Here is a 12,194-nt window from a genome sequence, read left to right as displayed (position 1 = left end):
ATTGTTGGGTAGATGCCAAACGTGACCCCGATCATGGAGCGAAGGGTCCTTCGACCATCGGGTCGTTTTGACTAACCATTACACAGGACTATGCGCGAAGAGGCCTTCACTCTTCGATCAGCTATAATGGAAGATGAAGTCAAGCGTAGGCCCTAGGATAGTCGACATCGGCCAAGGCTTTCACCAAGATGCCTCCATAGCAACCTATGCCATACATCCACCAAGGGAGAGTGAAGGGCGTAGAGTTGCAAAGGCTCCGACGGTGTTGGCAAAGGCCAAAGGCGACCAGCCCATCGTTGGCCCACCAGAGGACATTCCGAAGGCCCACCTGTTAGTGTAATGTATGGGTGTGTTCTTTAGTGTTTGCTACCTGCAGGGAACACGACGTTGTAATTACCCCGTTACGCAGAATATTCTTCGGATATAGTTGGTGAACGGGGGTAGGATCGCACTTTAGACCACCTACCCCAGATGGCCCTATAAATACCCCTGTCCTGTAGCTGGACGAGGCACGCATAACAGAAGCTATAGTTCTCACTCAGTGTCTTGTCGCTCTCTTGTGTTAATTGCTTTTGTCTCTAAGTGTTTGGGCCCATCTGACCACGTGTCAATACCCAACACTGTGGCCATCGTGTGTCGCATGTCAGGGTGCAGGCTTGACTGCTTGAGGAAGCCGAGATGGGAAGTCTAACAAGTTGTTCGGGTGCAAGAAATGGGTGTTGTTGTTGCAAACTTTATAGTTGCACCTACAGTGTTTCGCTGAGAGAAAAGAACCCTAGCTGCTGCTGCGGCAGCCACTACAAGCTCAACCGAAAAGCTTCTAGAAGTGGGAAGGGTGCTGCTGCACCACAACATCTGTCACACGTCGTTAGAGAGAAGATGAATAGTCGCATACTTTTGTTTGTCTCATGTAGGGATGACAACGGGGAATTTCCTGTCAAGGAATAGCTCCTCATCCCCGTCCTCGCGACCAAAAAATTTCCCGTGGGGATCCCCACGAACGCTCGCGGGGGACATTTCTTTCCCATCCCCGTTCCCCACAGGGATAAATCCCTGATGGGATCCCCGTCCCCGCTTAAATTATAATTAGGACATACTTCATTTGTTATTAATGCAAAATATTGTCACTTATACACATTGTTAGATGTAAGAAACCATTATGTGTACATCAAAATGAACACATTTGTATAATGAGTGATCTCTTGACATGATAATTATTTATTTTTATCATTAACTATTACACACAAAAAATTGTCAAGTGAATGAGGATGGGCAATGCTTCCCCGTCCCCGTTTACCCGTTAGGGAATAATTTTTTCCCGTTTACATCCCAGTGGGGGAAGAAACTTCCCCATCCCATAATGAAAAAAATTCCCTGCGAGGAATCAGGGGACCCCATTGCCATCTCTAGTATCATGGTACACCCTGGCTACTTTGAAACTTCAATTAGCAATGTTATTAAAACTTCGTTTAAACGATGTTTAAACCACATTTAAATGTCGAAGCGCTAATTAGAGGTTGGAACTATGAAACGTTAAGCAATATGGCCTAAAACGACGTTTTACAACGTTTAAACTCCATGTTTTCATGTTTAAGCATTCTAAACTATAAAACATAGTGCTTATACATTTTAGACCATTAGCTACTTTGGACCTAGTTCGTTAGTTACTTTTGGGCCCAATCACCACGCGCATGCCCTACTCCCCTGTCTTGAAGCCCAATGGATAGCAGCACACCTCTTTCCTTTCTCCTCTCTATCGCCACCGCCTAGGGCTGGAAAATAAGCTCGAGGCTCGCGAGCCGGCTCGAGCTCGGAGCAGCTCGGCTCGGCTCGGAGCGGCTCGCGAGCCTCAAGCGAGCCGAGCCGAGCCTGCCTTTTGGGCTCGTTCCCGTAGCGAGCCGAGCCGAGCCGGCTCGTTCTAGCTCGCGAGCCGGCTCACGAGCTGTGTCAAATTTCTTAATATGTAGAATAATGATGGATATTGGCTAATTTTATAGATTGTCAGTTTGTTCCTTAGCGTTTCATGATAGATATATGACAATTAATAATTTAGATTCCTCATAATAATGAATGATATCTATATATTTCATATTTATATACTAATAATTCACTATATAATGCAATTATATAATATTAGGGTGTGGCTCGCGAGCCGAGCCAAGCCGGCTCGCGAGCCGCCTTCGAGCCGAGCCGAGCCTGGTTCCTCAGCTCGTGAAAGCACCGAGCCGAGCCGAGCCGAGCTCGGTCAGGCACCGAGCTGCACCGAGCCGAGCTCGGCTCAGCTCGTTTCCAGCCCTACCACCGCCTGAAGGTGCTACAGTTGTTGTTCGTCGCGCCCTGTGCGCCCATCTCCCTCCCTGCCGAGTGCACAGTCGTTTCTCCGTGCCATGTGATGCTAAGCTATGTAGTTGTCGTCGTTCGCGTCGTCCCTATGCCTCCCTGACGCCCCTCTTCGTTCGTGCCACCCCTCTCCCTTCGTGTCGCCCCTTCTCCCTCCACGCCTTTGTTTGCTAGCAGTCGGTGGCCAGCATCAAGCAACCGAATACTTTTATCCTCTCCACCTCTATTTTGCTAAGCTACTAAGAGCAACTCCAAGAGTCTAGATATAATCTTAGCTAAATTTACTTTTATGAGGACTCTAAAAATAGACAACTTTCTAAACGGTGGGATAAACCAACAGATTCCCCAAATTTTATCTATCAATATTCAAATCATATCACCTCCTTCTCCTATCCTCCAACCACTCGTACTAGCACCAACACTAACATCATATCTTATCTCTCGTCTCCTCCCATCTCTTCCCTTTTGCTGCTTTATAAGTATAGCAGTTACAGCAGGCAAATATGATTTGAATACGGAGCACCTCGCCATCTCTCGAAGCGGTGGAACACTAGCAGGAACGTGCGTACCTCCCCATCCATCCCTCGCTCGATGACGGGAGGGTGTGCTGGAAGTGGAGCGCACGCACATGAGGGAGATGGAGGCGGGTGGACTAGGCAAATATGCCTAGCCGCATCGACGAGATACGGAGCAAGATAGATTAGCGAGGAAGATGAAGAGTTTGTTGGATTGTGTTTTAATCATCAGTTTTCTATTTTTACCTATATTAATATATTTGGGTAGGCTTTTGGAGTTTCTCTAACCCCTCTGTTTTGATATTTAACTTTATTTTATTGTCTAAAATTATGATATACTCGCTCATTCTAAAATAGTAGACATTTTAGCTCTAGATTGTTATGCCTATATTCTAATATATGAAGATGAATATAGACACATATGTAAAACACATACATAAGTATTGTGGGAATCCAGTAAATCCCTAAAATGAATTTTATCATATATGTTGTTTAAAACTATATTTAAACTTTGTTTAAAGGTTTAAAAGTCAAAACTTCAGCTACGAGTGTTTCAACATTGTGTCGTTCTAATAACCTTGGCAATTGGCACTCATGATACAAGTGGAACATGCTAACAGGTAGCCGAACAGACTAATTTAGACTCTTCATTGATGGACCAAAGGAAAAATTAGGAGTGTGTTTGGTTTGAGAAATGAAGTGATTCATCTTCTTCTCACTCCTCACTTTTTTATTTGGTTTGTGGAATAGAATGTGTTGATCCATCACAACCTCATTCCTCATAAGCTAATAATTAGTATATACATGAGGAGTGGGTTGATTCTACCAAAATTGATGGAATAAACTTATGATGCATCACCTCATGAAGCATAGAATGACTTCACAAACCAAACACACTATAGAAACACCCCGTGCATCCTCATCAATGTGACTCCACAAACCAAACACACTATAGAAGCACCCCGTGCGCCCTCATCGATGGACGATGTGCCTCCCTAGGTGTGTGCAGATCATTTGGCTCCGTTCTTAGTACCTGCCACAACGACATTAATATTAGGGCGAAGGGAAGCCTATCTCCAACAGATCATTTACCATATTCTTTATTTTAAACTCTACTCTACAAATATTTTTGTGTCCTCTATTTTACACTTTATGCTAGAGACAATATAACAATTAACAATCTTTCTCAGTTTTATAGCAAGTTTACTTCATAACATAACAGATACCGAAGACTAGTTCTTCAGTTGTGAAATGAATAGACAGGTAAAAACTAAATTATATTGACTGGCATACGAACTTAAGTCCACATTAAATTTCTCTGTGTCTAATTATTTATTGACTTAGGTCCTGTTTAAAAGCACTTAGTTTTTAAGAAACTGGTTTATAGAAATTGAGGTGGTTCCAAACATACAAGTTTATAACTCAGTTTATAGAAATTAAATTCTCGGTTTCTTAAAAACCAAAAACTAGCATCGCCTAGATAAAAATAAAAATTGGTTTCTTAAACATTAGGTTGCTTCCAAACATGTCCTTATTTCTTATGAAGTCAGTTGGATATCAGACATGGCAAAAATACAGCTGGACATTATTGTTATGTAATTTGAATATACAAATGCATATGTAACATAACTTCTCGATGCTTCCTCCATGCTAAGACATAACTAATTCAGCTAGTAAGTTGCCGATTTTTACTTATGTTTTCTCAGATCTGAATAACCTGGCTTAAGTGCTAATTCAGTTCAACTGCTTTTATGTCAGGGTTGCAGATGAGGAATGCATATGAATCAATTTTTAGCGTATACAATTGTGAGAACAAATCCTCTGGATCCCAAGATTGAGAAATTGGACTACCACCCGCTGCCAAGTAATTTATAACAAGATACCATCGAAAAACCTAAAAAACATTAATACCTTCTGAACTCAAAAGAAGACCTGCTAAAATAATCAGCAGCCTTAAAGATATTCATTTGCCGGCTCATTGGCCTGCGTAACAAAATCAAACACTTCTGACACTGACCCAACAGTCCACCAGGAAATCACCAAACTACTTTAAAATGTGCTAGAACATAGAGGCTCGGTATACCAGCTAAGCAGAGCGACCTATAACCAGATTTCAGAACAAAAAAAAAAAAACATCTGGACCCAACTTCCCGATGCTACTTGCTACCTCATTCACAAGCTTCTTCCCAGTGGTCCACCTCTGCGTCAGGCTGCAGCTTGGTCATCGATGGCCCAGCATTCCCAACGTTTGGTATTGCGCTGTATGCAGTATCCATGCGCGGAGCAGGCTTCCGCTCGTTGCCTGGACCAGAGCTTGCAGCAGCGTCTGATTCCAGAACATTCCATCGGTTTGTGGTCCCCATGACTTGAGAGGCGGTGTTGACGCCTCTCCATCCTGGTGCTGGAGCATGGCCAGCAACACCAGTCCAGTCTCCAGAGGGCGGATCAGGCTCAGCAGCAGAAGCAGGCTTCTTCCACGGATTGTTCCTAGCAGTGATCCCCCCATCCTTCTGCTCTCCAATCCAAACATTGCTTGAAAAAGATGCCTGAGCGCTGCTTGGCATAAACATCGCAGCGCCCTGGTAAGCAGACCCATAATCCAGCCTCCTCAGCGCTGTTGCTGCTCTAGCTGGATCATTGAATACAGCTATGGCATTCTTGTCATTCAGCCAGACCAATTCACATTCCCCGCCAAACCTTAGGACTAGAGCACTGACACCAGCATCACGTGGCAGGTCAAGCATGGCAACGACCAGCCTCGGATCCATGTCAACAAGTGGATCAAAGTAAGGATGGGCAGCTGTAACAGGTACACCTGCCTTGGATCCCAGGATGCGAGCAGGTGGTTTTGATTTGGGTGTGGCATGGATAGTAACAAAACGCTTAGGCTCCCAACCAGCCGACTGAACAGAAAGCTTCCACCGCCCTGCGATTTGCCTGATAGCATCTCTCTTGTCCTTCATCATGGGGCAAAAGACATGCAGTTTCACATTGCTTGAAGAACTGCCTCTCACCTTGCCAAGTACAAGAAACTTACACCTCTCTTCTATGGCCAGCACCCACTTTGGCTCACGCCGGAACAAGTCAGAAACCAAATCTGATGAACTTGAATTCTCACCAAAATGCAATGCATCCAAATTGGGTGGAGTGATGTCAAATGCTTCAGCAAGGACCCTCTTCTTCTCCATCTTTGCACACTCCTCATCACAACAAAGCTTCCTCTGCCCAAGAGGCACCCTCCCATTTGATTCCACTGATTGGAGAGGCATTGACAGCTTCTGTATGATGGAGACTTCAAACATATTATCACCCATGGAGGATCCACCAGCACCACAGGGAACAGTTGCAGTGATTCGGCCACAAGAGCAGGTAATAGTCACAGCAAATTCACATCTCAAATCTGGGCATGGGGACGATGGGTGGCATGGGGCAGTACATGTATGCTTGCATTCCCTCCTCGCGGCACCGCATACTTGTCCACAAGCAGCTTTGCCGCCAGAGCTTGAGCTAGCATCTCCATTTGCAGGTGTCTGATCACAAGGGGGAGGGTGGCAAGGCCTGTTGCAAGCATGGATTCCACATTGGCGATTTTTCCCACATGGTTGGTTGCACCTGATATCCTTCGATCCGCAAGGGATATTCCTCAGCATCACATGTCCTCCAATGCATTCTCTCATCACCGGCACAATACAAGGCGGACAGTCCCCAAAATGGCATGAATGTGAGGCAGGATGTCCACAAGGCTGGGGCACTGAGCACTGATGTGGACAAGATGGTGTTGGTGTTCCACAAGGCAGAGGTGGCAGGAGAGAAGTTCTGCCACAGGCACAAGTGAGATCAGTGAATATAGTCTCCAAGCAGGGTGGGCAATGACCACTGTGGCAGAGTAGCTGGCATGCATGCTGCCCACATCGGAGCTTCTTGCCACATGATATCTGGCAGAGATGAGGATCCCAGTTGCCACCTTCAAGGTGTGCAACTTTCCTAGACAGTGGACAACAGATCTCACTGCACCGATGTCTCCCACAGTTCTTCTTGAGGCCACAAGGCTTCTTGCAGCGAAACTCTTCCATTGAGAACTTGTGACACTCCACCATCTGACCTGATGAGCCACAACGGCACTTCTGCTCAACGAGCACCAAACAAGGTGGGCATTCTCCCTCATGGCAATTGACCTTGCACTTGTGCACCCCACATGGCAGTTTCTTATCGCATATCTTATCACAGGTGGGGATTGTGTCCAAGCAGCTCGCCCTCCTCTCCAGCAGCCTGGTCTTGCCGCAATGACATGTACTGACCTTCCACGGCATGAGCTCACACTCCCCACAAGGCCCTGGGTGGCACATATCCTTGCAAGCATGGTTGCCACAGGCAAGCGTGCGGCCACATACCTCATTGCAAGAAAACACCCCGTCCTCCTCAGACAGCTCCCCCTTTTCCATCAAGTCTCCACATAGCAATGTCTCATTCTTATTCCGGCAGAAGCAACGCACAGAGATGAGAACAGCGCAATCCCCGCAAGAACCAGTGTGGCAAACCTTCTCGCAGCGATGCCTTTTGCAAGGCAGCATCTGTTCACAAGGGCGGCCACAGGTCACAGGCGTGCTCCTGTCCGCACAGCGCCGCACGATGATCTGCTTCCCGCAGGGGCAGGGTCGATCCGGAGCAAATGCTTTGCATGGCGGGCACGGGCCCGGGTGGCACTGAAGGACGCAGACGTGCGGACACCTGGTGGCGTCAACATCCTCCCCCTTGGCGCCAGGCGGTTCCGCTCTCTCGAGAGGCTTGGAGCAGGGCTCGCCGCAGGAGTGGGGTGTGAGGAAATGGTCGTTGGGGGGATCTCTCCGGCGCCCACAGAAGCAGCTGTAGGTGAGCTCGCGGGCCGGGGTGGCGTACACGAACTGACACCCCGGGCAGCGCCAGGAAGGGGAGGCCGGCTCTGCTGCTCGGGATGCATCCGCAGCGGAGGCCGGGTAGCGCACCCACTTCCGGATGCAGGGGAGGTGGAATATGGAGAAGCAGCTGCCGCAGGACCAGATGGCCGCCGACCGCCGCACCATTTCGTAGCAGATCATGCACTCCACCGCGCCGCGGGAGAGCTTGTCCTGGATCTCCTGCACCAGCTGCGGCACCGCCCCATCTCCCCGAGTCGACGCCGCTGCAGGCGCGGGTGCGCGATCACAGAAACGAGCAGGCGGCGCGGGAGTCGGACTCTCCGGCGGTGGGCCCCGGCGACGGTGTCCTGCGTTGTCGTTCTGCTCCTGAGGCGCGGCAGGGCGGTGATTGTGGCTGTTACCGTGATTAGGGCGGCGTGGGCGGCGGCGGGGCGGGCGTGCCTCCGAGGCCGAAGCCGAGGCCGAGGTAGGGAGGGGCAGGATCGAGCCGGGGGCAGAGGCGGCGGGGCGGGGTCGCCACACATGGGAGGCGGTGACCACGGGTCCACCCCCGCGGCGGCGATCGGTGGAGGGCTGCATACAGCGGCGGGAGGGGAGGGGTAAACCTAGGGTTGCGGCACCGCCCGCCGTCGGGGCGGGGTGTTTGCGGTGGGATATAGAAGAGTGTTGTTGCAGGGGTGGAGTGCGGTGTGTGGGATGGGGAAGAGAAGCCCCGGCGGAGGGTAGTGGTGGCGAGGAACGGGAAGGGTGGGACTGTGGGAGGAGGGGGGTATTTGATTGGGAAGAGCCTCGGAGAGGACGGCGAACCGGCGAGGGCGAAAGAGGAAGGCCTGGCCGCCTGGGCCTGTTCGAGTCTTCGAGATGACCGAGAGGTATGGTGCGATCGGGTCCATTAGTTTTGCGGCTGTGACGTCACGATAATTCCAATCTATGCCGCTCTTAGAGCATCTCCAAAAGCTCCCCAGAAGTCTCCCATAAATCTATTTTTTGGGAAAAACACAAAAACATGTCTCCAACAGTTCCCCTAAAGCGCCCCCAACTTTTTCATAGCCCTTAAAACTCCCTCATTTGTAGCTACAAATGAGGGGTTTTTTGGGCTCCCCAGAAACAAACTGCTGCTTTAAGGGACCTGTTGGAGAAAGGATTAAAATTTACCCCCACTTATTATTTAGATATCCCTTAAAACTGATTTTGAGAAGTCGTTTTATGGAGAGCTCTTGGAGATGCTCTTAAAAAGCGTATATCTAAACAATACCACCGCTAAGGCCCTATTTATTTTTATCTAGATTAATAAATTAAGAGACAAATAAACAATATAGTTTATTAGGTGAATTATATAATCTAGATACCTATAATATGATAATCAATAAGTAGATTATTAGGTAATTATATAATCTGTAATTTGGATTATACAATCTTGGAAGAAACAAACATGGCCTAAGAATTTGGGTTCAAGATATATCATTCCTAAATGACCTCCTCTTCAAACAATGTTATGATAGCTACTAATTCCTCTCTTTCTCCACTCTAATCAAGTTTTAACACTACATTTCACATACTTTGACCAATTTACCTCTCCTTGAACAGACACAGTCGCATGCCCATACGAAGGAGCACAAGAAAAAACACAACCTTAGACATCCCATCAAAATAATATAATAATTAAAATGCCGTGCATGTATCGTTAGTTTGATTGCTAGCATTTAGTTGTTTGCAGTGTATTATACGAAGCAGAAAATAAGAGAAAGCCATACCTAGTAAGGAACATACTATTTTTTTCTTCATATAAATTGTGCCATGCTCCTGGTGGAAAAAATGTGTTATGTTGGCAGGCACGGCAATGTTTTTTCTATCAACTTTCTATGGCTTCTTAATTAAATACCTTTCCAGGCAAGGTTTTGCAAGCTCAGGGCATGAAGGTTGACAGATCTATAGAGTTCTCGTATGATGAACTTTCCAATGCTACAAACAACAACTTCAGTATGGACTATAAAATTGGGCAAGGTGGTTTTGCCTCTGTTTTTTTTTTCTACTGAGCTTAGAGGTGAGGTCAGCTCAGCCATTTCTCACTATGTATAACATGGATAGGCAATGTAGCTGGTGCACATGCTCTTGATAGTTCAATAGACAACTAATGTCTATGACCCCTTGCATAAACTAAATAAAGGAAGCAGTCCATCTGCAGTATGCTTATGATGTGAAATAATTTTCCCTTTCTCTTTCCCGTATCCAGAAAGCTGCCATAAAGAAAATGGATACAAAGGGATCTCAAGAATTTCTCAATGACCCGAAGGTTTTGACATGCGTCCATCACTCTAACCTGGTTGGTGATCTCAGATTTTTCAGAGATAATACATATTTAGAACTAATCTTAATTATCGACCTACAATATATATTGTCTTTTTTGTACTTTCTTAAGAAAGTTAATAATAAAATTGACTAGAGTTCACAGAAGATTACATTTCTTTAATATGTTGTTGGATCTTTTATGGGTTTGGCCCATTTATTGGATAAACTCTAAGGTGTGTAATGGTGGAGAATACCAATAGTACCACATTGGAAGTCCAAGGGTCTTTTGGCTTGACTTATATGGTGAGATTTATTCCACTTAACTTGAGAAGTCAAGAAATGGACAAGGGCGTGCCACGCGCGCGCGCGCCGCCGCCGCCGCCGCCGGCCGGGCGTGGCGAGGCCGAGGCCGAGGCAGGCAGCCGAGTGACCCTGTCTCTTCGTCAGCCAGCCGAGTGACCCTGTCTCTTCGTCAGCCAGCCGAGTGACCCTTCTCCTTCAGTTGACCGACTCATGGCATGACTCGGTGAGTGCTGGCCGACTCATGGCATAACTCGGCGAGAGCTGTCCGACTCTTGGCGTGACTCGGCGACCTTTCTCCTTCAGCTTCCCTCTGTGAGAGGTTAAATAGAGGAGCACCCCTGTCACTCGGTACACGGGAGAAAACACTTTCAGAATCACAGTCCAGCCGCCGAGTGAGAGTATTTCCATCTCGTGACTCTGCGCGCACAGAGAAGCGAGAGGGCAGGTGCCTCCGAAACCGGTGCCGTTCGAGACCTTGCACGGGGGATCGGCAATTAGGTTTTTGGGGAGCGTCTACGCGACTGCCCAAAACATCTCCAACATGACAAAGGAAGCTGGCCAAGGATCTGAATCATCAGAGCGCATCGGAGGGTATGATCAGTTTATTTACTTACTGTTCTGTGTTCTGGAGATTATATATGTTTCATATATTCCTCTATGCTGTTTCATATGTACGAATGATTTTATCTTATATGTTCTGTCTTATTATAATATGATAGATCTGTCTGTTTTAATTTTACAGTCATGCTGTTTATGTTTCTATCTGTTTATTCTCAATTGTTCAGTCAGTGTACATGTTTATCGTATTTATATGATTTATATAATTCGCATGCTCTATGTTCTCTTGATTCATATTGGTATGGATCAATTTAAGATCACGATTTCTATGGTTAACTATTTATTATATGTCATCATCATAATGTTAATTTATGGAATTAAAATAATACGGAAAATGCCTATATTTCTAACAATCCAAAAACCTAATGTTAGGCATTTTTCTGTCAAAGGATTTGCTGCTGTGCTAAAGCCTGATCCTTTCGATGGTAAAAACTTCTTGATATGGAAAGCTAATATGGAACTGTGGCTTACTGCAATGTCTTGTTTTCATGCCGCTGAGGGCAAGCCTGTCAACTTACCTCCTGAGGATGAGGCTAAGTTTAAGGCTGAATACAACCTCTTTCGAGGAGCAGTAATTAGTGCACTGGATACTAAATTCCAGAAAAGTTATATCATCCTTCCCACAGGGAAAGAGCTGTGGGATGCACTTGTTGGAAAGTTTGGAGTAACTGACGCTGGTAGCGAGCTGTATCTCATGGAGCAGCTGTATGACTACAAGATGGTTGAGAACCAATCTGTAGTGGAACAGACTCATGAGTTTCAGGCACTAGCTAAGGAACTCAAACTCTTTCCTTGTCCTTTGCCTGACAAGTTTGTGGCTGGCGATATAATCGCCAAGTTGCCACCTTCTTAGAAGGACTTTGCTACCTCCCTCAAACATAAGAGACAAGAGTTCAATGTGGAAGAGCTCATTGGTACTCTTGATGTTGAGGAAAGGGCTAGAACAAAGGACAGTGGAAAAGGTGTTGAGACCTCTACTGCTAATGTGGTGCAGAAGAGAAACTTCCACAAGTTTAACAAGAAGAAAAACCAGAACAAACCAGAGAACGCAAATAAACCTGTTCATACAGCACAGTTTAAAAAGAAGAACAACAATAACAAGGGAAAGGGAGGATGCTTTGTCTGTGGCAGTGATCAACATTGGGCAAGAGAGTGCCCTGATCGCAAGTTCACTCAAGACAAGAAATCAGCTAATGTTGTAACCACTGAAACTGGAGATGGAACATCTGGGTAT

The 12,194-nt window shown here is 46.5% G+C and overlaps 1 protein-coding gene across 1 annotated transcript; it reads right to left on the bottom strand.

The window, feature by feature from the left end:
• Positions 1–4,742: 4,742 nt before the first annotated feature.
• LOC103629990 (NF-X1-type zinc finger protein NFXL1) lies at positions 4,743–8,607 on the bottom strand. The gene has a single exon (XM_008651086.3). It carries the CDS (start codon positions 8,327–8,329, stop codon positions 5,024–5,026), a length of 3,306 nt encoding a protein of 1,101 aa, XP_008649308.1. The 5' UTR covers positions 8,330–8,607; the 3' UTR covers positions 4,743–5,023.
• Positions 8,608–12,194: the final 3,587 nt, after the last annotated feature.

The sequence above is a fragment of the Zea mays genome, chromosome 6 (genome assembly GCF_902167145.1).
Source record: "Zea mays cultivar B73 chromosome 6, Zm-B73-REFERENCE-NAM-5.0, whole genome shotgun sequence".
In the NCBI taxonomy this organism is placed as follows: domain Eukaryota; kingdom Viridiplantae; phylum Streptophyta; class Magnoliopsida; order Poales; family Poaceae; genus Zea; species Zea mays.
The sequence above is the reverse complement of the archived record's forward strand: the minus strand, read 5'-3'. Positions and strand labels throughout refer to the sequence as shown.